Source organism: Tinamus guttatus, unplaced genomic scaffold (assembly GCF_059628265.1).
Source record: "Tinamus guttatus ecotype Peru unplaced genomic scaffold, ASM5962826v1 Tinamus_guttatus_pri_ptg000226l, whole genome shotgun sequence".
NCBI classification, from domain to species: domain Eukaryota; kingdom Metazoa; phylum Chordata; class Aves; order Tinamiformes; family Tinamidae; genus Tinamus; species Tinamus guttatus.
In genome coordinates this window covers 157,265-184,090 of record NW_028288760.1, presented here as the reverse complement: position 1 = coordinate 184,090, position 26,826 = coordinate 157,265, and the positions used below count along the sequence as shown (strand labels likewise).

At 40.5% G+C, this 26,826-nt stretch overlaps 2 protein-coding genes across 14 annotated transcripts in view; both read right to left on the bottom strand.

The window, feature by feature from the left end:
• Positions 1-13,552, bottom strand: part of SPTAN1 (spectrin alpha, non-erythrocytic 1) — a 47,122-nt gene extending 33,570 nt beyond the window's left edge. For 8 of the 13 annotated variants that reach the window (XM_088525204.1, XM_088525205.1, XM_010228082.2 and 5 more), the window contains exons 1-8: positions 10,642-10,692; positions 5,703-5,942; positions 4,947-5,072; positions 2,928-3,068; positions 1,585-1,731; positions 885-1,018; positions 557-701; positions 308-462 (exon numbers count right to left, since the gene is read on the bottom strand). In XM_088525204.1, the coding sequence (XP_088381330.1) occupies positions 308-462; positions 557-701; positions 885-1,018; positions 1,585-1,731; positions 2,928-3,068; positions 4,947-5,072; positions 5,703-5,942; positions 10,642-10,674 (1,121 nt within the window). In that variant the 5' untranslated portion in view covers positions 10,675-10,692. Of the gene's footprint in view, positions 1-307; positions 463-556; positions 702-884; positions 1,019-1,584; positions 1,732-2,927; positions 3,069-4,060; positions 4,130-4,946; positions 5,073-5,702; positions 5,943-10,641; positions 10,693-13,429 lie in introns of those variants that run through there. The other 5 variants (XM_088525198.1, XM_088525200.1, XM_088525199.1 and 2 more) reach the window with 2 other exon arrangements.
• A 3,159-nt stretch (positions 13,553-16,711) lies between these two features.
• GLE1 (GLE1 RNA export mediator) lies at positions 16,712-26,790 on the bottom strand. Its single transcript, XM_088525197.1, has 16 exons — positions 26,627-26,790; positions 26,311-26,541; positions 25,330-25,455; positions 24,950-25,098; positions 24,550-24,610; positions 23,579-23,833; positions 22,587-22,815; positions 21,930-22,045; positions 20,816-20,885; positions 20,321-20,463; positions 19,290-19,480; positions 18,661-18,790; positions 18,236-18,340; positions 17,644-17,726; positions 17,421-17,484; positions 16,712-16,821 (listed from the first exon to the last, which is right to left on the bottom strand). Exons 1-16 carry the CDS (start codon positions 26,720-26,722, stop codon positions 16,753-16,755), a joined length of 2,118 nt encoding a protein of 705 aa, XP_088381323.1. The 5' UTR covers positions 26,723-26,790; the 3' UTR covers positions 16,712-16,752.
• Between the last annotated feature and the right edge of the window lie 36 nt (positions 26,791-26,826).

Sequence of the window (26,826 nt, the reverse complement as noted above, 5' to 3'; positions counted from 1 at the left end):
TTTAGCACAGCTTCTTAACAATGCTCTAACAATTTATGTTTAGACAACCAGATTTCTACAGGAACAAGACAGGATGGAATACAATCCCACAACAAAGTAACTATCACAGATGGGAGTGATGTTTCATTTAGTGTGGGATAATATTTCAAACAATAAACCACACTTTTGTCTTCACAAAGTACTCCATAGTGAACAGAATAACAACATGCATATTCTTATTAAATAAAGAAAACACCCTTCTGTTTCCAGCAATCCTCTAGCAAATTTGAGCAAGGGAGCAGCCATTTCAGCGAGGCAGCATTCCTACCTGTAGGAGTCATTGAGGCGAGCGTGCCTCTCTGCTGCCAGAGTTCGGATTTGTTCCCAGTTGGCAATCAGCTCCTCCCGCTTCACTTGAATTTGAGAGGCATTTATTGGGTGAGACTGCTGCAAGCGGTCAGCTTCTGCGCACAGAGCCTTCACCTAGACCCAGGCACAAGCAGTGAGTAAACTTCTAACCTTTTACAAGCAAGTTAAATAGTTTATGTTGTAGATAAAATGAATTTTGTATGGCTACCTTATCTTCAAGAGCTGCAAGATCTCTTTCCAGACCTTCATGTTTACGCAGTAAAGCCTGCACACTGGCTAAGTCTCTGCCAAAATCATCTGAGGCCATTAACTGCCCCTTCTCCTTTATCCAGCTGATAGTTTCATCCACATCCCTTAAAATGAAAACCAAATAAATCTGAATGCACTCTTTCAACAAACTGAAAGTAAAACGTTTTCACTTAACACAGACTTACTGGAGAGACAAATACATAACTGAATGCATCATTTAGACATCACTCCAGGTGATCACTGCTACAAGTACTCCACCACTTGAGTAGATCCAGCCAAGTTCATACCTGTTGAAGCGCTGAACTTCAGCTGCCCCAAAGAGCTTTCCTTGCCTCTGAAGGGCAAGTCCCTTGAGACGCTGCCAGCTTGCATTTACTTCATCCTGTTTGGATTTTATCAGTTCCTCTTCTGGATGTTGTTCCTAGTTACCAAGGAAGAAAATGTTGTTTTCATGTGCTCTGTCATTTGGTATCTACCAACAAATCCTGGAAACACACCTATTTCCAATGGAACAATGTATGAATATTGCACTTTCCACTTGGTCTTTCAGTCTTATGGTTTTCCTGAAACAATAATGTAAATATGCAGTGTTCTTACAATAGCCTATGCTTTTCTATGCACTAATTAGTGAACCCAAAGAGGGCTGAAAGTACCTATTTTTTCCTGAAACCCTTGTCTAAGCCACAGATGATAAGAACAGCTTATCATAAGAACAAGAACAGAAGATAAATTAATTTTGCCTAGAAGAAATACATTGAACTTCAAATATGACAATTTCAGTTACAAGATTTGCAGATACTGCCTCAGCTGAGGCAGACTTATTTCAATTATCCAACAGAAGAATGACTAAATTGAATGACATCCATTCAAGATTAAGATAGCCATGTCTTTTGGCACACAGAGAATAAACTATACACAAGGAGGAGGGCAGGAAAACGAGTCTCCGTATTTGCCAGGAGAAATTCCCCAACACACATGAAGATTTACCTGGATAAGTTTTCCAGCAAACTGGCTCACTTCATTTACTCTTTCCTCATGAGCTGCTAGGTCTGTCTGAAACTCTTCAAATTTCTTTTGCAGAACTTCAACATGCTCCAAGTCCTGGCCAAGCTCTTCTGAGGTCACTATTGCTTCCTAGAATGATGAGGGTGAAAAAAAAGAAGTCGATTTCAGCATAATTGAGAGAAATCAGTACTAGCCATCAGGAGGCAAATCGTCCTAATTTTCAATAGTACAAAACCAGTTATAATCATTATATCTTACAGGCAGTTTTTAAATGACACCTTAAATTAGCATGATATTCTACAGAATTTGCCTTAAAATAAAACAGAACATTCCTACCCTCCCTCTAACTGTCCAAATAAACCCAGCTTTCCTTTATTACAGGAAACAACAAAGATCATCAAGGGCATTACTTTTCTTGCATTACTCATTTTCAAACATTGGAAGATTATAAAATTTTCAATTCCACTATCACGTTTTATGTTCTATGCATGATCATCATTCCTAAAACAACCTAAATTACTGAAAGCAAATAGGTATAAAAAGACCTTCAAAGCAAAAAAACAAAAACAAAACAACTCCAACCAACCAAACACACATCTGACCATACTATTTAGGACTACATACAACGACAAGAATTTGTTTACATTATTATTTACAGATAATTGCTGTAGGATCCCAATACGAGACTTTTTTACAAGAAGTGCACTGTCATAACTTGGCAATTGTTAGGTTGGATTTACAGTTCCAACCCACAGTGACACAAAACAACAAGTATTTATTAAGAAAAACAGGATGATCATTTTGTGGCTTTTTACTTGATATTGTGGTTTGTGGTCTGTTTCTTTGGAGTTCAGAAGGTCAAAAGCAAACAGTTCTCTTGTGGGAAGTGTCCTTACAACGTATATCTAAAAATATTCCAATCATGTGTAATTATGTACACACTGTTGTGTGGGTAGGCTGGTTGCTTTCTAACAGCTCACCTAAAACATTTATCACACAAAAAGATGTTTTTATATGCTATAGATTTTACCTTACAGGAAACTTGAATTCAATTACTGTGAGAAATACAAAGGCCTCTTTAAAGCAAAGGAGGAATTGATTATGTTTAACTGTGCTCTCTAAATACAGATTCCTCTCTTACTACTCAGTTTAATACTTTTTTCTGGCTGCAAAAGAAAAATGTTTTGCCTATCTACTGCTTATACAACATAAATAGCCTAATTCAAAAGCTCTCTGACTGAACTACAGCAGCAACGCTGATAAATTTCCATGTAGTAAAACAAAATTCCCATCAATAAATGCAGTGAAGGCTAATAATAACATACCTTGTCATTGATCCAGTCCAAGACATCTTCACATTCCCTTAAGAACTGCACCAGCTTTTGTGCTTGCAACAGTTTGACTCCCTTCTCTCTCATCTTTTCCAACAGTAACTCCCATAGTCGGTGAAGCTCTTGCAGTCGAGTCTAGAATGAGAGGATGTTGATATTAATCTCCGAACGAGATTTTAAGCTTTGCAAAGCAATTATATTCCCTTCTTGTCCTAAAACTTTGGAGAAAAAAATCTCCTTTCAATGTTCCTAGATGTTACTTTAGGTACAGGGTGGACAAACCACACAGCAGTTTAATCTCCAGTCATTAGCTTTCAAATTATATATGATGATATAACAGAGGAGTAAAACACAGAGCTGGAAATTACTGAGCTGAGTATTTAAATACTTTTTAATTAATGCAGCTATCAAACAGTTGTGCTCACGTTACTATTTACAGGGTAACCATTTTGAGGTAAAATATTATTTTAATTCTATGCTAGTGTGAAGTCAGACCAAAAAACTACTGCTATCCCCATCAAATGCTCATTCTTTTAAATGGAAGTCAACTCCCAATAAGTGTGTCTTCTCTCCATTTAGAGTTTATTTTTATTTAAAACCACACATTATGTTTCAAGTCAATCTTGTACCACTTCACAATATTTGCTAACCATTTCTTTCAGCACTATTCAGTGAACATATTTCATCAACATTCTTAAGTAATACAATTTTGAAATACTAGGACCAATTACTAGGTTTAATACTGAGTCTCTTTGGCTGCACTCTGGCTTCCAAAACATTTGGGAGAGACCATAAACCTTACAGACAATTAAAAAGAAAAACTACACTCCCACACAGACACACAACTTGCAAAACAGGAAAGTATCTGCTCCACCCATCTGTAATGCTTCACACATGGAGATCTGAAACTTGAAAGTCATGCTAGAGAAGCTTTTGAACATCTAACATGGGCGGATACTTATTTAGAAAGTTCAATTATTTCAATTATGTAGGTTTCAAGGAAAGAAACAGCTCATGCCACTCGAAATTCCCAGCACAGCCCAAAATAATAGTGCAGACTGTGGACAGAGAAAGAGAGCACACATTGCAGAAGAAAGTTCCACTGCACAGCCAAGAGTTTCACCTACTCGTATGTGGCACCCAACTTGGGTAGCAGTTACTATTGGACGCTGTGCAGTCCTGTATGGCGTGAAAGACTAAACCATTAAAAGACAAATTACCACTCTGAATAGAACATGAATAAAATCTTATAAAGGAGAGGAGAGGTAAAACACAAGATTACTAAGACCACCTCATCAAAAACAACAAAATAATAGATCTAACAAAAATTTGATCTCAGAGGATTTGTAGAAAGTTTATTTCCTACTGTTGTGGAAGTAGCTGTACTAAGAGATGTTTACAGCTGGGTAAGCAACAGGGAATGTATGGTGTTCAGAAAAGCTGTGAAACACAAACGCAGGGAGAATCAGATGCATGGCTGGTACAACTTAAAGTATTTAAATCTCCAAAGATGTGATGTGTATTACAGTTTGGGAACAGAAATAAGATCTTTGAAGTTTACTGATATGGTTCTTTGTATTACCTATAAGGATTATTGCAGAAAAGTCAAAATTGCTAAACACAAGCAAAAAAAAGTAGTGTCCAAGATCCCTGTCTTTGGGCTTTGAGAATTTGTTGCTGGAGTGCCTTCTTGGGAGGAACCACAAGTGTAATTCATCATTTGACTTGGGCTTTTCAACACGTTATTGAATTACTGACAATTTTCCAGTCGAAGTTCTTGGACTCCATACAGATATTTTGATTAAGAATCAGATCCAAAGAAAGACAGGACCTAGGTGCTCAATGAAAAATACCCGCAAAGCTTTACGAATACCAATTCTCTTTGATCATACTGATTGAAAACCTGTAGGTTTCTAATGTGTGCTTCAAAATGCAGAGTTATCTATGTTATTTTCACAAACTGTTTAAAACAAAACAAAAGCTTTTAAGAGGACAAAAAGTTTTAAAACTCACTCTTATGGTTTCTGATGCAAAATGTCCTTCATTAATCATCTGATTTCCAGTCTCATCCAGTTTAACGATAGCCCCTGAATTGGCCTGAACCTCAGCTTCAAAGGCTTGGTGCTTCTGTAGCTTCCCCTAAAAGTAAAACAGCAAAGAATGTGACAAAGGTTTAGTGCATAGAGCTTCTCTACATTTCCCAGCCTTAAAGTTTTGACTGTATTTTATGCAGATTTAGTACAGACTCAAATAAACAACAGAATAGTACACTTGAAATAAAAACCGTCCCATATGCTTCATGGATGGATTCAAACACCCCAATTTTAGTTATTTCATTATTGTGTTTGCTCTTTTACTTCAGAGTGTTCAAACACTTGGGTGTATGTTCAGCTAGTCATACACATACAAGTCGATTTTCTAAAACTTTCTCTCTTTTTTTTTTTTTTGAAACAATAAAAATTAATGCACATTGATTTACAGAGCTGAAGAGCACAGTGAATTCTAGCAATAAACAAAGCTGATTTTTCACTACATTGCACCAAGTAACTTTTTGCTGTTGATTTACTGTCTAATCCATTAATAGAAATTTTCCAATTAGATCAGCAAAAGAGTCAGGATTTTGGAGAATACTGCACAGGTCCACAAACATTTATATCCATGTCTCTTCACCACTCTCGGTTCAATGTATACTTACTTTTTTTCTGCTTGCTCTGGTTAAGCCAACATGCCCTAATAGTATAAAAACATAAAAAAAGGAGTAGGACTTACTTGTAAATTGCTTGGGTCTTTGTAATTTTCATCAGATGCTATCTGGAGTTTCTCTTGAATCCATTTTTCAAGCTCATCTGCATCACGCTGGAAAAACTGGAATCGATAGGAATCTTCAAGTTTTTGGCGCCTTAGAGAAGATAGTTCCTTGAACCTGTGGTAACGGTCCAAAACTTGCTGACGCCTTTCTTGGATATCTTCTGCCGTTTCCAACACTTTTACACCGCTTGGATCCATTTTCTGAAAGCCAAAAACAACTCAATTAGCATTTGGCTTGTAATCTGAAACAAAAGTAGCGTAGGAAGAGATCTGCGTAAGAAAAGCCTGTTTTCTAAATTCACATGTAGTTTACTTAAGTCTTGCTTTGAGTGCAAGTGAGGGGGTGTGCACGCACGCATGTATATGGACAAATACAAAAACATGCTTCTAGCAAAAAAATAAAAATAAAAAGGAAATACTTACAAAGGCATTTAGCATCTTCTTGTTTTGTGAAAATATGGTTGTGGTCTATCTAGTCCAGAATATAAATGCCATGTCATCTCAAACTGCAGCATGCAAGTGCCTAATAGAAATCTTAAAATGTGTGGATGTGCGCATGTACACATATATGTACTTGTTTGTATATGTGCCTATAAAAAACAACTCTCTCAAATGTAGGAAAAGGTGGTTTTAAATGCAAGAATATTATTGTTAAAGAACAGCTAGTTGCTCTGTGCAGTTATGTAAATATGGATATATGTTATTATATGCAGATATGTACATATATATATGCATGTACACATGCATACATGCATCCTCTCTATACTTTTCTTTATTTGAGAGAAGAAAGTAAATTTTTTCCTCCCAGAAACCAATACAACATGCTTACACTGTACTTCATTGACCTCTTAACAAAACAACCACGCAAAATTTACTCATCTAACTCCCTGTGCATGTCAAGAAGCTGTTGCAACAAAATACTCTGTGCCGGCAAGATCGGCAATTAACGCCTTGATATACAAGTGTTTACATGCATAGCTCACTTAATATTTTCCTATAAATTTCTTATAAATCAAGCTGAGTGTAACCTTCAATAATAAACCTTCAAAGTTCATAACAATAATTTTAAAAATCAAGTGTAAAATTGTGCATCAAGAAAGTTGGGCAATCTCTAAAATGAGGACAAGCAATCATCATTATTTAGTCGCTAGCTGCATGCTTCAATTAGACACCCATCTTGCATAATTTTGTGAAAAATTCCCCGGTTGGGGGAATCTCATCTATACGGCTGTTTTCTGTTTGGCTCCCAGCACTTGTGAAGGGACCATATGATAAAAAGGCAGAGGCAGGGGCGAGTCTGCCCGTTGCAGAGCTCCCTGGTGTCGCACCCTGCACCAGGACAGCCATTTCAGCAGCTGCTGCTCCTCGGGTGAACTCTGAGCCCCGACTGCATTGCGGCAGTTTAAGGAAGCAAAGAAAACTCAGCTGTGTTTTCTCATCCAAGCCCAGGCATTTCATTCACTACTATTAGGAAAGGACAAGGAAAAAAAAAAGCCTGCCACTGTGGACTGCATTATACTAATGCAGTCCAAGTTTCACCTGACAGCAATCCCAAAGGCTACACTTGATTAGCATTCTTGAATATTTTAAGATAAAAACCCTGAATGTAACTTGAGCTCAGCTAGTTTCACTTTCCTAAGAAATAAGCTGGTTTTTCAATGCTGTTCCAAAAAGCCTTTTCCCTCCGGGAAGATGGCAAGCAAATAAAATATGACTAAGTTATGGCTAAAAAACTTCCTTTCCTGTGCTGTTACACTGTGTTTAGATTTGGCCAACAATTAGTATTAATTTGTGTTCACAAAGAACAAAGTCACAGCTAGTCCAAATGTATTATGCAGCTGTCTCCTACCTCTCTGCCTACCCTAGATATTCACATTACCAGAAAAAATGAGACCCTAGTTGGTCTTGGGAATGCAGCTCAGTGTTTCACTGCCAGCTCCTATTTTGCTACTAGAAATGCTCTCCATAGCCCAAATAATTAAATATATATAAAATATATGTATAATATTTAAATAACTATATACATATTTATATATATATATGAATATATTTCTGTATATATATTATCTATAAAGAGAAGATATTCTGTAACAGCCTCTTGCCATACAATCTGGCCCATCCTGCTACTGGAATTTGTTAAAATAAAGACTCTTTTTACAGCTACAGTAAGTGGAGCTAGTCAATTGTAAAAGAAGTGCTTTGGTCTAGCAATAATAGACTGTTCTTTCCTGCAGCAGATTGGCTGCCATCAGCAAGTCCATGCTCTGCCAAAACGCAATCGGCAGTCGCTGGGGAGCTCTGAACTCAAAAGTCATCGATGCTGCAGAACGATGCAGTCCACATCCAATGTTTTCATGCTAGGACTGCAGCATTCCTCTCGAAATGAAGTCATCTCCAACACATTTCTAATGCTTTGCAGGTCGCTTGCAGCATTAAAAGGCATCAACTCGCCTCTACAACACTCTGACTGCTGCGCTAGCGTGAGGACCCCTACCAAGAAGTTAGACTTTATGCTTTTCACATGAAAAATAATGTTCAAATTCAGAGGCAGCCTGTCCCTGGGGAAGGGGTTTGGCTGCGGGGTGCAGAGATGTCCAAACCACGGGCGGCTCCCTGGGCCCGACCTGCGCCTGGCTGATAAGGACGGCGGCAGCCCAAGCTCCCGGCCGCGCAGGGAGGCCGGGAGCAGGGGCCGTTTCCTACCCAAAACCTCGGCCTTCCACAGAGCTGTGACATTACCCAAAAGATGCCACCAAACCAGTGCATCTGCCCTAACTGTTTTGAAGAAAACAGTCATGATGCCATGATATTTTTATGTTATAGAACTAACTTTAGAAAACTACTAATTAGTCACATTCCTTCGCACTGCTCCACTGTGGCGGTCTTTTTACCAAAAAGATAAAAATAAAAAATAAAAAAAAATAAAAAAGTGTTATCTATTATTCTTACTCTTGCATACAACATGCCCCATCTTTCCCAAAAAAATATATAAAAGGGGAGCTAAACTTTTGAATGGGACTACAGAGACACAGTAGACACATATATTTATAGACACCGCAGTGCAACAATGATGATGTCAGCAACATCATTCACACTCAGAAAACAGTTGTATCAAGGGGGTTAAACAGGAATTGCTAAAATGCCATCGGGGCAGACACACATAGGAGCTGTCAGCATTTTCCTTACCAAAACATGTTTTCGGGGACTGAAAAACTCAAATCATTTTCAACGTAATGTAACATAAATACATTAAGTGCTACATAGATGATTTTGGCGTATTTTTAAAACAATTACACAAAGCTTAAAGAATTAAGCTACTCCATCTGACAAACCGTCAGATATTAGTATATAAAGATCACTATCTTTAGTATGTAGTAAAATAATGGTGTTTACTTAAAACAAGTCCTGATGTGTTATACCTGTTCAGCATACGTGCTTCCAGTTATTCCCTGCAATATGAACAACGTGCCAACACTGCTCCTGCTTTTCCAACTTCCACACACAGACCGTCTTGATGCAGCTTTTGTGCTCATCAATATTAGGCACCATAAGCATCGTCGAAAGAGGAAAAGTCCTCCTTTTTTGAGGGAAGGTTATGAATTAATGATTTTATATTTAAAGCCAAAGAGCTTGAATTCTAGCACTGGATGAAATAATCTTTATAAGGAAAAAAAGAGAGGAAAATAATAACATACAGTTTTCTAGCTTTCCTTTACTCCATTTGCAGCTTCCTCAAAGCGCTAGGTAAGAAGTAAGCTGCTATATCTTTCTCAAGAACAGAAATACCAGTGTTGCCTGATTTAGTGCTCACTATGCACCAGTACTTCCAGTAAATAAAACTGGGCTTCTGAAAAGCGTATGCAGCAGGACACTAGCTCCTGGTGCCATGAAGGGAATTGCGGGTGTGTATTGTGTTACAAAGAAGCAACTGAAGGGTATGATATCATGTATCCTATACTGCATATTTTAAATGTTATGGAGAATAAATTCATAATCAGTAATTTTGTTTAACTGTGTACTTGTGAAATACAGAAGATCATTAAATGTATTTATTTTTAGGCATTTACATTTCAAATTTTAATTCTATTAGTTATATAAGGCCATCTTAATTGATCAAGATACATAACGCAGCTGAATTGTCTATCTAAATCTGATGCTTTTATGTACCATTTTGCGGGGGAGTAGTGTAGACCTGTGACAAAACTACACAGAGCGGGCAGGGACTGCACTATGCACTGAAGCTTCTGAGAAAGCAAGTTACCTTGACTGCATTGCAGAATTCCAGGGCTTACAAATAATGTGATGTTGCATAATTAACCCCAGCACTTTCCAATCCCACCATGCGACCTTCCACTACAGTTTTTAATTGTAGTATAAACATTTATATTACTATTACTTCAAAATAAAATCCAGCTGTCTGTATTATCCAACTAAAGTTTGATGTGTCCATCCTACTTATTTTATCATAATTGAACGGAAAACTTCACAGATATATAAACAAGTACTCGAATTTAAATATATTGCATAATGTTCTACAGTGTAAGCCATTCCCTGGTCAATTTTTAGAAGCTATAGCTAAAAAGATATCACTCAAAAAATCTATTAGGCAAAAAAAAAATATTGGAAAAGTTAATCCACATCAACAGCTGATCACACTGCACTATAGCAAGTAAAAAACATTCACACTCCATGCACCATAGAAAGAAATTAGGAAGTCTGAAGTATTAGAGGAAAGACAGATGAGAAGCAACACTGAAGTATAAATAAAGCATCTGCCATATTTTTTGTGCCCTATATAGGTCCAGTTCTCAAATGAATGGCTTTTTGTTACAAATAGGTCACTGCAATAAAGGCAGGCAAATAAAATATGCGATGACACTTCATGCATTACATGAAATACCTGGACTTTGACTTTACGAAACGATGACAACATGATGAAGGAATGTAGAGTCTAAAAGGGAGGGGGAAAATCAAGATAACATTCAACTAACTACCAGGTTAAGACACTGTCTAATTTCTTTTTTCCTCTTTAAAATACATATTTAGTCATAGCACACACTTCATACCTGCCTTTTGGTTCCTCACCACGCATACTGATTTGGAGTTACTGTTACACAAGCTATTGTGACAGGCAGACCAAAGGTTAAAATTATCAGCAGTTAAACTTAATTAAAACTGACATTGGTATGTACCAACCTTTCCAGTTAATTTAAAAATACAGTACTGCAATCTGAAGGTCGAAACAAAATGTTATCTGAACTTGGCAAATGACACTTCTTGCTACAGAGTAATAAAGACACAAATGTAATGAGAAGATTTTAAATATAAATGTCTATAAAGAGGTTCCATTGAATTATCATGTTAAAAAAAAAGGACCAGCAGCAGTTGTGACAGAAAAATTTTGGGGGGCGAGATGGTTATGTAGCTGACAACAGCCAAGCAGACATGACACGCCAAATTTTCAGATGAAAAATTCCTCGCATCCCTAACTGCATTTTCCCTGTGAGTAACGCTGCAATTCCCAAAGCCGTTTGTGGGAGCTGCTGCTGCAGGGCTTTGTGCTTGCTGAAGCTGGTGCATATCTCCCGGGGCGTTCGCATAGCTCGGTGTGGATCGCTTGCAGGAGCGAGAAGGCAGCTTGCCACTTTATCTGATCCACGGTCAGCAACGGGAGCGCATTGCTGGACTACCCTTGGCAATCGCCATCCACAGCATCTGCAGTCTGCTCCACCCCATTTTTCTGCTGCCTACATGCCAGGGACAAATGGAAAAAACAAACTCCTACACTATACTACTGTGCAGAGGGAAAGGGGGAGAAATTTGTATCATCTCCTCCAATATGCGGGGAAGCAATTAGTTCCCCCCAAATGCAATGTATTTACAAATAAAACAATGCAACCATGTAAATTAAAAAGGTAAAATTATTACCAAAAAAAGACTAAATTATTTGCATTAAACTACCACAGCCAGTTATACATATATAGTTGAGAATTAGGATTTTTACACCAAAAGCATCGTTTTCTACTAAAGGGCTTAAGGTTTCTCTAACCTCTCTTGTTACACAGGGGAAAATCATAAAATAAGGCTTTAAGGATACTCTTTGATATTCTAGATTTTTGTTTTTACCAATATCTTAAAAAAAAAAAAAAACTGAAATTTTCCTACTTAAGTTGACTAATCACGTAGCTCAGAGAAACATAATGCACAAATTCAATTAAGGATAAGAAAAAAAAAAAAAAAGGGATGGTCCACTGAACATCAGTGCAACCTATTGAGATGTACAATTCCTTTTCCAACAGGAATGGAAATAAATTACTTCATTTGAATAATATAACCTGCTACTCTGTTTCAAGTATTTTATGCAGCTTAATGACTCTATTACTGCAGTTATGGATCCTGCACACAATACAGCAGGAAGCTCCCTCTTTTCAACCTCTTTGTTCATTATTTTATTCGCACAATTTATAAATAACAACAAATGAAGATTTCACGGAAATAGTGACAGACTAATTGCATTTAAATGCATAAAGGCACACAGAGCAATTTAATATCTGTTTTGAACATATGTGAAACCCCAACCAAGGCCTTTCAGACAACGCAGTCATCAGAATCTTCTGGCACTTTGCTGAAAACAAAAAGCTCAACAGAATTTTCCCAGAAAGATGCAGAACCATTTCAGGCTGTGTTTTTCTAACATGTTCATTCGCCATCTCCAGACAACCACTGTTTAAATATGCATGAGAGAGTGTTCCACAGTCACGTACATTTTAAAGACTGGGAAATGCAGGTATTTTAATATACATGAAAAAAATATCTGAGAACACAAATCATCTGAAAAACCTACGGTGACAATGCTTGGTGGGTCTTTTTGCCTTCAATCGCAGCGTAAACGCTCACCCCTCTGCTATGTATTTATGACCTACTGACGGAAATTTGCTCTGCTTTGACCAGGTTAAGCTTTACAGAGGCAATAAACAAGAAAAAAAATATGCGACCCCAGTGCCTTTTGGTTCATACTTAGGAAGGAAAGGCTCGTCCCGGGGGAGCAAGAGCCCCTTCTTTGAGGAAGGACCCTCTCCACAGAGGCACACAGGTGGGGAGAGCCGATTCGGGCATTTCTCGCCCCTCTCCTGCGGCTCTGTGGGAGCTATTTCCGCGCCCGCCTCTCGGGCGAGGCCTCCCGGTCCCCCCGGTGCCTCCTCTGCGGCATCCCCTGCCCTTGGGCAGGGCTGCGGCGGCGCCGGAGGCCATTGCTGTGCAGCGGCGGCGGCGCCGCGGGCTTTTACCTCAGGAGGGAGGCAGCGCCTCGGGGGGGGCGGAGGGCACGAGCCGGGCGAGCCCGCGGCTCCCTCCGCGCTTCGCCGCCCGCTCGTGCCCTCCCCGGGGCGCTCAATGAAATTCCAGCCGCAGCCCCGAGCTGCCCAGGGCGGAGCCGCCCGCCCCTCCCCCCCCTTATCGCCCGCGATAAGAAACCCCCGGGCGAGAAGCCGCGGCCGCCGCGGGGAGGGCGCGGGGAACGGCCGGGACAAGGCGGCCTCAGCGCGGCCGCGCCCGTGGCCGCTGCGGCCGCCGCTGGGGGAGCGCGCGCCCCGACACCTGTCTCTGCAGCGAGGGGGAAGGCTCTGTGGACCCCAGCGCGGCCCACGGCCGCCCCCGAACGCGGCGCGCCCCTCTCCCCGCCGCCTCACCGGCTCGGTGCGAAGGGTCCTGCCCCGCCAGCTCCGCGCCCGCCGCCCCTCCGCTACGGCCGCGGCGCGCCGCCCGCGCCGCCCTTTTTATAGTATGGCCGGAGGTGACGTCAGCGCCGCAGAACGGTCTCCCAGCTGGCGGAAAGGGCCGAAGAGCTTCGGAAAGGATCGGTGCCGGTGGGGGAGGGGTGGAGCGAGGGGAGAGCCCCGCCCATCCAGGCTCGGCTGCCAAACGCACGAAGCGGCACAAGGCGGCCGGCGCCTGCTTGACGGAGAGAGCCGACAGATTCCGGAAAGCGCCGAACGATTCCGGAAAGAGCCGAGGGCTGATGAGGGGTGATGCGGGGTGAAGCTGGCGGGAGGGGGGCCGCAGCCCCGGGGCTGGCGCAGAGGTACGGGGGGGGTGGAAGGGGCAGGGTAAGTTGCTGTAGCCCCAGCAAATTCCTACACTCAAAACTTAAATATAAGGTAGCATCTAGAAAAATCCGTTAAAAGGGCATAACAGCATGAGCATGGAAGCAGTTTTGATTTTATATTTCCTTTTTTTTTTTTTTTTTCTCCTTCCCCTCAGAGGCAGGTTCAGTTTTCTGCCCATGAAACATTTAGCTGATGGTAATGCAAAAAGACTGCACCACCATCCGTAAACCAGCCTCCAACTCTGTGCATAAAAAAAACCTCCTCCGGACTCTATGCATAAATCAGCAGCCTCCTCCGCTACACCTTTTATATAAAGTGCATGTGAATAGATCTCGGGAAGACTTTCTTCTTTAACCAACACCGTGTCAACCTGACAAGGCCGACGAGCAGAGCATCAGAAGGGGGTAAAGGCTTCCACCAGGCAAAATATATCTATTTTTAAAAAGCTGTTGCATAAGTTCCGAGGAAAATAAGCCTTTAGCATACTGCAGCTGTTAAAATAAGCACCCACAGCTAGGTTTTCTCTCTTCTCCCTCTAAAATGTTTTTTAAGGGCCTGGTAAAACAGCTAGAATAACAGCTCCATGGAACCTAGCACAGCAAGGGGGTTTTAGTCATTTTTAGTTAATAACACTTCTTTTATTCAAGGACTTAAATGGAAGAAACCCACTTCCATTGCCATTGCATCAGAAGCCGTAGGACTGCTGGGGAATATTGTCTCTTGAGGCAAGGGATGAGTCAGAGCAGTTTTAATGCATCTGCTCCTGAATACAGTTTTTTTTTTTTTTTTTTCTTCAGGTCCAAAATGCTCTTGTGATATTTGACTTGAGGATCATTATAAAGCAAACATGCGTAAGACCCTGTGTGCACTGCATCCTCCCTGCAGCTGGCCAGCATTCAGAACTGCTAAAATGACAAAAGCAATAATGTGGTTCGAGCACCACTTCAAGCAGTAGATACAACACCAAGCTACATCTAAAAATATTTTCATAGGATCTTTTAGCAACCCTGTTCATTACTCAATTAGAAATTCATAAAGAATTTGAAACAATATATTGGTATCCCTTACAGAGAAGTACACTGTGCTTATGTCACTCATAAAAAATATGTACTTACATTGCCCCCAAAACGTAACAAGCCTCACATAGTTGTAAGCATGAAAGAAGAAAGTTATTGTGTCCTGTATAAGATCAAATCATGTTCCTTGTGTTTTGGAACAGGCAGACAATTGTTCATAACAGACAGCACCAATTACTATCTTGGATCAGTAAAACTCCAACAAAACCGTAAATATGCAAGATGTAATTAAGAAATAGCTGCAAAAAAGAATAATAAAATGACATTTCCAGCATTCTAAAAGGATCAGCAGTAATGCTCATCTAAGGAATTGCTTCCTCGGGTTACAAAATAGATGCATTATTATAAATTAATTTTACCAGACAATTTTAAATTTAAGCAACTTCCTATGGTTTTAGGGTTTCAAGGTCTGAATTCTTAAGTATATATTTCCTAATCTTTTCTTGGAGAATCCAAACCCTATATCAAAAGTGAAATCAGACTCTCAGATGCTCCACAATTTCTACAGCTCCAAATTGTAAAGTCTCTAGTACTTACAAAATGGATTTGGCAAAAACAAACAAACAAAAATATAGAAAATATAATTCTAATTTGCAAGATTTTTTTTTCTGAAAACAGAATTGACTTTTAGAACTTGGAAGTCAATTTTCACATCTTGGAGGCCATTAGAGTAGCTCAAGGGCAGTTCACCCATAAATTAAACACAATTTTCCCTCCACCATCTTCTCCCTACTACCTACATTCTGTATTCAAAAGAACCACAGATTTTTGTTCACTTCCATCTTTAATAGCTACAGAAAACACACACACACAAACTGCATCAGCTTCAGGTTAAAAATCAAACTTACTATTAAATATATTTCTAGAATAATTCACCGCTAGTAGAAAAGTATTACAGTACTCGACACATAAAATACCATTAACACCCATAAAGAAGAAATCCCTAAGAAAGTCATTCTAAAAGTATTAAGTACTTCATCTTAGGCAACCCAAACATACAGTTTCTACCTCAAATAGCAGCAGAATATCAGCATTGTAGAAAACAACAGAACACACACATTTTCCCCATTTTTTTATTTAATAAAAAGGATTATTAGCTCCCATCCACACGATGGATAAGGAACACAGAATTTCTGTAACTTCAGGAACTCTGCTCTTCCCTCATAAAGTTATTATACATGCAAACTTTTTACATTAGGGTATCTATCTTTCTCAAATTAATACGTTGCCTCTTGGAGCAAAGATACATTCAACAGAGGTGACAGTCACACATTTAGGTCAAGTACCTTTACCAAACGCTGTAGCTTTAAGATGTTGTTGCAACATATACGTAAAACAGTTATAAAAACTAGACATTAAATACAAAAATAAAGTTTTACCAGTAAGTTTCTGAGATTGATTATTGTCTTAAGACTTCATAAGGCCTTGAGGTATTTCCACTTTCATGAACAAAAACACACTGAGCAAAATTTCGATCCAGGAGAGTCTTTAGACTCTGAGGCCTAACAGAGAAGGAAATCATAATACTGTATTTAAAGTATCTTCTACATGTTTAAATACGTGAAGGAAAAAACTTCTTTTCCATAATTTACTGTACAAAACCTTATACAAGTCTAAAAACAAAGGATAACTTCCCATTATTTTCCACAAATTTAAAAGTTACTGATGTTCTGCCCAACATTAAAACTTGAGGAAATAAATGTTAACACACTGATCGAATACCCTCTCACCTTCCCTCTAAATAAACATAATTTTATCTTGTCCCTCCATATAAACAGGAAGCCGGGTCTGAAAGTGCCGACATCCCGGGAAGAAGAAACATGAACTGATTTATGACCTCCAAAAGGAAGGTTGCAGAGAGCCCTTTGGTAACGGAATTTCCTTCTGCTGAAGACATTTCTGGTCAGACAGGGACAGGAAAAAAAAGAAAAGAAAAAGAAAAATGCATCTTAGAAGTTGCATTAGCAATTTCAAACAATATGAAATTATGTTAGAAATCTCTGTACCCACCAACATGGAAACACTGAAATGCAAGTGTACAGGCTTTTTTTTTTTTTTTCTTAAATATTTTTGGGACCTACGTAGAATACAGTGCTAAAGAGAGGCTACAAAGAGCAGTTGAAAATGCCTGCTTCCTTTTACACCTAGCCAGAGAGCACAAAAACAAGCATCATTTTCTGACGAAAGTGAGCTGTTACAGCAATGACTCAGCAGAATCCTTCTCCTCTTTGTCTCCTCTCACTGCAACCAGCTTGCACTGAGAAAATTACACAAGAGTGTAGAAAGAGATGTAGGAGATGAAGGATATAATAATTGCCATCAAGATTAAGTGAACTTAACCAGAAGTCATTAAAAAAAAGGTTACATCACATTCACAGGTCTGGACTCTCAGGTATGCTGCAAGCAGTATTGGCCTCATTAGTGAAATGATGCAGATGCCGAAGAGAAGAGAAAAAAAAAAAAGAAAAGCTTGGAAGATTTTTTAAAAGTCCCTTTACCTCCAAGAACTGCTTGAAACGCATTAAAGAGCCCATTTGTCCAGAGCTGGTAATTGCTTCAATCCTGCAAAAAGATCAACATGTTCCAAAAGGTACTTAAAAACTGAGGTTTGACTTACAAGGGTGGGTAGGAGGGATAGCAGAGCCTGTGGAAAGCAGAAGAGACATGGAAGAGCAAATAGAGTAAGAAAGAAAAAGATTATTTACTCTCCTAACAACATACCTTGGGAAATAGTCTTCTCGGATAAGCAACATCATTTTCCAAAACTGGACCTGATACTGTTTCATGAGGGCATTACCACACACCTATGGGACAGAAATCCACAACCACCAGATCCAGAACAGCTCTCAGACCAGCAAGACAACTTCCACAGAGCTGTCCAATGGCAACCACCTAGGTTTTAAAATGCTTGGTAAAATTAAAAAAAGACACTATTCCTATCATAAAGCAAGCCTAGCCTGTAACTTACACTATTATCAACACAGTGGCCTTCTCTTTTCAATGACCCCACAAAGGTCAATGACACCAATTTTGCATTACTTTTCCTCTCAACTCCAGCCTCCATTCAAAAACAAGTCTTCCTTAACACCATTTGCTAGCACATACTGTGGTTGTTTCCCCATCTTGACCACTGCAATATGGATTCATTCACTTTCTCCACACAGTCAGTGTACAGGAAAATTTACAAGTTCAATTTAGACTACTTCAGATTTCATTTCCCCATGTGTATTTCCCCCCGCCACCCTGTTTTTTTTGCACCCACTTTTCAATGTTTGGCAGCTGCTAAGCAGGCTCATCCTAGGACATCATTTACCTCTAGAAAATCAAAGAGAAGCGTAGCTGTCACATCTGCCAGAGGCTCCATGTTCAACATCTGAGCAAGCCACCGCCATCCATGGTTCAAACCATGAGGATGGGTCTATAAAGCAACAAAAATCCATCTCTCACTTTCGCAGTTTTATAAGCTGCGAAATGCTATTATCAAAACAGAAAAAAAATCTTTTTTTTCTTTTATAAAGTTATTTCACAATAGCCTTACATAAAATGTGATTATTATGAAAAATATAAAAGAAGGAAGGTCTACACTACAAATTAGTTAGCTTTTTGCATTGCTTTATTGGTAATGGTTACATTCATCCCCCTTCGGGTATACTGTCAGCAGGTTTAAATTTACCACACTTGAACTGCAAGTCATGTTTACAATACATTTAATAGAAATGAAGCCACACATATACATACCCCTTGTCTGTTTCCATAAGGCCACCGCAGTTGAATGATAGCAGCATATAGACGAATCATTCCTGACATCCGTTTAAGGAAGTTATCTTGCTGTTCTATCTTGGAATCCTTAACTTGATATCCAAGCATCCTAGGTATTAAAAAAATGTCCCAATATTAGTAAAGCAAAACACATTTGCTCCTGTCCCTAAAGTTCTCAACTTACATTAAGTCAATCATACTGAGAATAAGAATTCTCCAGAACCATGCAAGAAGTATTGCAAGGGCTGATCACTGTGGCTCACACATTCCTCTCTTTTATACCACACCAAAATCTTGAGATTCTGTACTAGGCACTTCAACTTGAATTAAGTTATTTCTATGGGTATCAACTGTTCTTTGAGAGGGATAAGGAAGATAAAACAAAAGAGCATCCATTACCCCTAAAACCACTTCCATAGCTGAAGGACACAGCATCCTCCAAGGGTGCAGGGTCAGGGGAGCTGCACTCTTGTGAGTAAATCTCCAGTCTATGCCAGCATGTCACTGTGCCTAAGTAATTAAAGATGGGGAAAAGTGGAGTTCACTCAGGAGAAGACAGTCTTTGCCCTTGCAGAGTTCATATTAAAGGACTCTCTAAAGAAAGTTACCTCTGATAATCTTCCAAAGAAGTCCCATCTTTTAATGCAGGATAAAATGGCACAGAGTAGGGGCACTTTTTGTGTAGATGGGCTAAAATGAGGTCTCCAACTCGAGGGTGAATTTCCCAAATTCCTGAAGCCACCACAGCAATGGGGAAAGCTGCCTCATGGTGAGAAGCTACTTCTTCTTCTCCTTGATTCTGGGGAAGAGGGGAGGGAAGTCAGTCTTCATCCCTTCAAACCATTTCTCAGAAAACCTTTTTGAAGTTTCATATTTAGCCTCTAATAAAAGCTCCATGACTATGTAGCCACCAACAGAAAGGCTCATAAGGCCTGTGCCCTTGGCTTCCACGGAGAAGGATGTCAATAAACCGCTGCTCAGGCACAACTCCAGGCACGAGGTATGAGGCTCCACAGATATTTTTGTTCCAGTCATTTTCAAATGTTTACAAACCAGCCCCCTTTGTCTTCTGTGAGCTATTTTTTGCATATATTTTTGTCAATGCAGGAACATTGTTCAAGTAAGTTTCAAACAGTTCAAATGCAGCAAAAAATAACAGAAAAATACTGCCACCTTCAAAAAAAAAACCCATTTCAATAGCACTTTCTTTTCTGGGAGGTGGTAACTTATACATCAGGAACTGAAGCTTTCTTGTGGGAGCTTAGCCATGTTTTATTCCCCTCTTCTGCCAATATGCAGGGGTTTGAGCACATGTACAGTTTTGTGCTGGATCATAAACTATCTATCAGTTTTCTACCAACAGTGCACCTAACTACTTAAGAATATGCAACATATAGCCTTGGAATTCAGAATAGTTCTGCCTCGTAGAAAAGTTGAAGCATGGGAGAGCACAGAAGGGAAAGAGAAACAAAGTTCTTTCATTTCTTTATCTAAAAAGCATTTCCTCTAATCAATCTGAGCATTATTAACACCTGCAAGCTAAATTCCTAGTAATTTTGCTCTTAGTAGGAAGAGACAGGACAATATGTAAAAACTACTAGCTACCTTCATCACCTTAATAAAGAGAACAATTACTCACCACAAATTTCTCTGCAAGTTTGTAATGAACAAAATCCAGACCCTGTGGATGCTGAGTCACTGATACAGTTCGCCCTCCACTCTGAACAGACTTTCCAGAGAGCAGGTTATTGATCTTGTCAAATATCTCTCTCAGTTGAGAGCCTGTGAATACATCAAAAATGCATACAGAGAAAATTAGGAAGCAGCTGCCAAGCCTTAGGCAGACCACTCAGCTTCACAAAGCTAGACCAACATCCTGAAGGGCAAGGCACCCCAGACAGCTCCTTTGCTGCATCTGATTAAAGAAACTGAATCATGATGAAGCAAGATGCCTCTAAGGGAGCCAAGAGACCTTCAAAACATAAGCAAACATTACGCTGCAAAGGCTTGAACTGCAGGTATACTAGCTGTAGGGTGTAGGTGTAACACAGAAATACTGGCTACATCAGGTCCTGCTAAAATGATTATAGGAAACTGCAACTCAAATAGATTCAATTCTTAGTGTTTTCCTGACCTGCTATACTAGAGATCTGGCTCACAGGGATCGTAGCTGCTTTCTGCAAATCCATTTTAATCTTCTTCACCTGCAGGAGAACATAAAATACCGTTGAAAATTTTACAGATAAGAGCACTTGTCAAGAGGCAGACTTTCACAGGGATGATACATGTCTTGTGGGTCAAATTCTGAAAAGAAGAATTCAGTCCTAAATCCTGCTTGATCTTTAGAGGAATTAAACTCACTCAAAATATACCATGAAGTCTATTCCTCATGGAATTGAGGTCAAGATGTTCACTGGAATAGCTAACCGTATATTTAACATTTATTTGTAGCTTGAAGACCTGCAACATAATGAGTAGAAAACCCTCCTGGACACAAGTAGATGCCAGGTTCTCGCACACATAATTTTAAGTCTCCAAAGCGACAAAAGGAGACAGGTAGTTTAGTTTTGCCTCAAGGAAGATCTACTGGATCTTCAAACATATGTGATGAGCTCGGAGAATAAGACTGAATGCACAGTATCTAACAGGTTTTGTTTCATTTGCATTCTGAATAAATATTCAAGCCTTCAACAAATACTGATTATTCTGCTGTGGAATGATAAATTAATCTAAGAAATACTGGGAAACAATAAGATACAGTGTATGCTCAGAATGCACTATTTAACATTTTTCTGGCTCAAGGTTTTAGTAATATCAAGATACAAAGGCCTCAATAAACCAAACTGACAAAAAGAAATCCCACAAAGAAGGAATTATGAATGAAAAAGAGAAACAAAACAGTTCTGAAAAGTACTTCACTAAAGGTAGGACACACCATTGTTTTTTAAGACTCTACAGCAGCCGAACCAGATCACTTGTCTTCCAGTTTTAAACTCCAAAACCAGAACACAGTTCTGCTCAATAGCACCTTTTGGAAAGTATGCTCACCCACTTGAAGAAATTGTTTTTTTTTTTTTTCAACAGTTAAAGCATTTCTACTTGATTATTATTTTGACAGTTTGGATGAGCAGACTATTAACAAAAGTTGCTAGGTCAGAAATTTTACCTTTCTGTTTTTAATGCAAGCTGTGCTGCTTCCATGGGGGTGAATATACCCACTCTTGAACAGTACCTCCATCTATCCATACCTCATTGTTGTCCTTGCAGTTGCTGATTGCGCTGAAGGAAGCAATGCACTGGTCAGCAGCATCCTGAAGCTGCTGGTACCACTGCATGGTACTTTCTTCTGCTTTAACTTGAAGTCCTAGTATTGAAAAAGAAATGGCAGAACAGTAAGAAAGCCCCAGAACACTAGAAAACCTAAAGGAAAAAGTTTCAAAGAAGCAACACTTCCCCCCCCCCCACCAGAAATCAGTTTAGAAAGTTACTAACTACATCTCCGTAAGCTATACAGAAATCCCTGTTTTTCAGCCTATAGCTTATATACGTAGGATTTCTGGCCTTAAATTATGACCAAAGAAGAAGCTATTTCAGTGATCTGTCCCTGTATGTTTGTGGTATCACACAGGACCGATTTCCCTTTGACAGAAGCCACATTCTACCATGCTGCACACTGCTTAGAAACACCTTTTGTTCCAGTTAAGTCATTTATGCTGCACCAGTATTGGCCACATCTGCTTGAGTTAGCTGCCAGCAGTTTCATACCCATTTTTCTACCTGTCCTAAAAACATGGGCTACCAAAAGCTACGTCATCACAACAGTAACATCCCTAAGTAGTAGTTGGCCTAGCAGCAAAACAGCATGTAAATAATAAGGGAATGGAAAGAGGGAGACCACCACCTACCTTCCTTCTGTGGCTTTTCCCCTGATTGCTGTGCAGGAGCAGGAGCCTCAGCCGTCACCTGCTCTTTTTTCAGCAACTCTTTCTGCTTCTCTCTCTGCTCCTCTTCATCTTTCCTCTTTTTTTCTTCCACAGCTGCAGCAATTTCTTGCTGCATGCTAGATATCAACCCTCGCATTTCCTGCAGTGCTCGTTCAGTATTGGCCACATCTGCTTGAGTAGGGAAGCCTCTCTACCAAGAAACAGAAAAGGCAATCCACAGATCAAGAGCAGAAGCAAGGAGCTTTTAAAGCATTAGCCTTTAGGCAGTCCAGGAACCAACTATACATTTTATCATCTTTGGTGAAAGATTCTCATTTATTTGTATACATGAAGATTCTCATTTATTTGTATACAAAGCAAATGATAATTGGTCTTAGTCCATGGCTCATCCTTGTAAGACAATAAAAATGGGTAGCACCTTTAATGTATATAAGGGGACCTCAGTGCAAATTCCAGACTGCTTCCTCTGCAGGGAGACAGCTGTGACTTGTGACTCACTAGGACAGATGATTAGCCTTATTAGAGGTTTTTTTTTTTTTTTTTTAATTTTTAAGTTCTGTGTTCCACTTTTACATAGACAAGAATTGTCAAGGAAACCTACTTGCTGGGAAAAACTTGTGAGTATAGCAGTGTCCCAGCACACTCAGTACTCCTCTTGAACAGTTTCAAACCACCCTAATTCCGTGGCTGTCTCCAAACACAGCTCTACAGCATCAATAGATCATATTATTTTAACATTCATTCTTTCTTCTGTACAAATCCTCATGTATTTTTATAAGCCATCTTGAAAGGAACAGCTAGAGTGCAATGGAAAAGAATTCTCCTTTGAAGTTAGCTGCTTTATAGCAAGCATATCTAAAAACTTATGTAATGACCTCATACAAGATACCTTTGAAGACAACTCCAGCAAACTTTAAGAAGCAACAACAACCAAAGTTCAAATCAGCCCTCACCTCACTAGTGGTGCGGATGAGTCCTGACACCAGCCCACAGATCTGGTTGCCACGATTACTGTACACAGAAAAATCGATTCTCGGCAGGTCCTTGTGTCTATAATTGGGATCAATCCGCTGGTTAAGCTGCAGCACCTCCTCCTGGATGGAATAAAGGCGACGCAACCTCTCCTGGCCTTCCTCCTTGCGCAGACGCTCCAGCTCCTCCTGACGCTGCCTCTGCTGCTCTGCCTCGCGCAGCTTTAGGTTTAATACCTGGGAAGAGAAAGACACAACAGAAACAAAATATTTTAGTAACTCCAGTTTTACAGATCTTTCCTACTTCCATGAAGGAAAACTGCATATAGGAGAAAGAAAATATATAATAATTGTTCGCTAGTCCTGGTCTGAATTCCCAGCACAGCAGTACTAGTACTGCAATAGTATGAATGACAAATTTTGCAGCCTATAGCATCCGTGGAGACACAGAGCAGAACAAAAGCAGATTCAGATGAAAACTTGGATTGTCTGATACCCTAGAAGCCAGGATAACACAAAACACAAAGTAACTCTCAAATAAAATAGACAAACTTGTAAGGATATTCATGGGAACATCCAAACACTGGATTTATAAAAGACAGAAAAGAGTCTATCATTATAGAAGTAGCAAAGGTAAACAAATCTCTAAAGAATAAAGCCTTATCCATTAAAAATAACATCTTGACTGGTCACATACTGAGAGCAAAGCTCTAGATTCAAGTGCAAACTTTGACTGTAACTGTTACTGCAAAGATAAAAGCTCCACTGTTGTGCTCCTACAATGCATGTGCCTTAACTGTATTTCCACAGTGATGCAGCAGGTGTCTAGGACAGCACCATAAAATACATCTCTCTCCAGGGATGTCAGATATACAGAAGTATAAATTAGTCTTTCCCGTTCCTACTGAGCACTTGCTCTCTCTTATGAAAGAAAACTCTTACAAGTCTCAGACCTTTGCTCTGTGTCGATGTTCTTCTTTCAACTTCTCTTGCTGTCCCTGAGCTTCCTTGGAGCTAACATACACACAAAGACAGAAAATGATTACTCAAGACGTGAAGAAAACAAAATACAGACACATGCAAGCCACTTTTAAGATAAACTAAAGGAATGTTAAGTGTCAGATAAATATAGACTTCTTCTAACCACTGAAGCCTCAGAAGCAGCCAGAGATCTACTCTGAAAGACTACCAGTAACAGGAGAGTTAACAGAAGAAAAGCAGCAGATGAAATTTTTGAGCTCAATGACCAAGACAGATGATCAGGCCCAGAAATTAACCCCTACTTTGATTAATCTATAAAACGAGAGTCACCTAGAACATTTTAAGGATACCACATATTAGAGCTAATCTCACCTCTTCTCCATTACTTCCCGCAAATCTTGGAATTCCTGATGTTGCTTTAGCTCCTTCAGTTCATCGAAGCGCTTCAGCTGTTCGCTTGCCAGGTCGTACACTGCCCTCACCATCTGCTCTTGCTGCTCCTGACGTTGCCTTAGCTCCTCCTGTAGATTGCAGGAGTACCAAAAAAAAAAGACAATGTAGGCATCACTAGAATTTGCACAGCAGGAAATACAAATTAAAAAGCTTTAAGTGCGCCACCGCAGTCCATTTGTGATTATCCTAAGCCACAGAGAGCAAACGACTATCCTGCTATTTCTACCAGAGCATTGTTACACTTTCATTCTATAGCTCTCCTACGATTCATACAGGAATCTCTCACTCATTCTTCTTACCTTTCCTTTCAACCTGTGCATCTCTTCATACATCCGAATATAGCCTTCAACTTCTGTAACTTTAGATGGCAGAATATTGGGCAAGACTTCCTGATCTGCTTCCACCAGACTGAGATCTTCATTTCCCTGCACAGTCAGCATAACAGCAAAATCAGTGATTGAATACAATATCAGCCTCACAAGGGAAAACAGGTAAATCCAGTCACTTAAACTGCACAAAGGACTCAACCACTCTACAACTCTTCAGCATTGGCAATTGTAACCCAGACAGACTGGACTTCACACCTTCCCTCTAACCTCAGTGAGGGTGTTATGCCAAGGGAAGCCAAGAGGGGTTTCTGCTTCGCATTTATTGCTTGGGAAAAACATTCAGCCTCTTTATCATAACTTTTATCGTGTCTTGCTGCCTCATTAAGATGTTATCCTCACAAGATATTTCATAAGTTTAAACAGGACCAAAAGGATGCAAAATTTTACCATTTAGGCTAAATACAACTGTTATATATTAAACCATCATTTAATACGTAGCAAAACACAGCCTCCTTTTCACCTGCTGCATCAACCTCATTATGTTCACAACTGAGCTCCTCACTGTCCAATTTCCTTCAATTTTATTGTATAAAAGAGAGCTATGACACTCCTAGATCATTAAAACCCTCCAGAGGAGAGGCAGGAGAGAACCCAGGCAGCACTCGTGGCCTTTCCCAACAGGCCTGACCTACTCTGGGGCTGTATTCTCCTGTACAGAGGAAGCCCAAGCTAACAAGCCACATAGCTATGCAAACCAAGTAAGTTTTTATTAGTTACAATGAAAAAGAGTTTGCTTTTGGCCTAGTGTGAAACAGTTCTACACTAAGATCTGGAGATGATCCATTTTGCTGTCTCCTGGCTAAGCGAAGCACTTTTTCCCCACAGAGTGAATGACACCCGTGTTCAGCAGGTGCCCCGAGCCGCCCCCACAGGGGCTGGCGAGGCCGCTACCTTCACCGCGCTCGGTGCGGCCGAGGAGGGCGGCGAGAAGCCGGGGCGGCCGCCGGGGGCAGCGGCCGGTTCGGGGGCCGGCGACAGGCCCGGTCGGGGCGCGGGCTCCTCGGGCGTTGAGCTCCCGGACGCCGCCGCCGCTTCCTGGGCCGGCTGCCCGAGCACCTTGTCCAGGACCCAGCCGGAGTAGGAGGAGAGCACGAGGGGCGCCATGCAGCCTTCCAGCACGTCCTGAGGGGGAGAGGAGGGAATCAGCGGCTTCAAGCGCGCAGCTCGGCGGGGGCTGCGCAGCCCCGCGCTCGCCTCGGGCCCTCACCTCGTCGTGCAGCCAGTGGCGGCAGTAGCTGAGCTGGCCCTTGCTGGAGGTGCGCAGGGCGGCCAGGGTCTCCCAGCGCAGCCGCCGCGGCTCCATGGCGGCACCAGCCCCGGCCAGCGCGGCCCCCCTCACGCCGCCCTTCCCCTTCCGGGCGGCCGCAGCCGCTTCCCGCCCTTGGCGGCCGCGCCAGGCCCCGCCCC

Bases quoted from the DNA above. Each gene is read 5' to 3' on its own strand.
- GLE1 (XM_088525197.1), bottom strand. From the start codon at position 26,722: ATGGAGCCGCGGCGGCTGCGCTGGGAGACCCTGGCCGCCCTGCGCACC. The intron at 25,456-26,310 runs GTAGCGGCCTCG...CTGACTGTGCAG, and splicing joins CCGCACCGAGCGCGGTGAAG to GGAAATGAAGATCTCAGTCT. The intron at 19,481-20,320 runs GTGAGTAATTGT...CCTCTTCCCCAG, and splicing joins AACTTGCAGAGAAATTTGTG to AATCAAGGAGAAGAAGAAGT.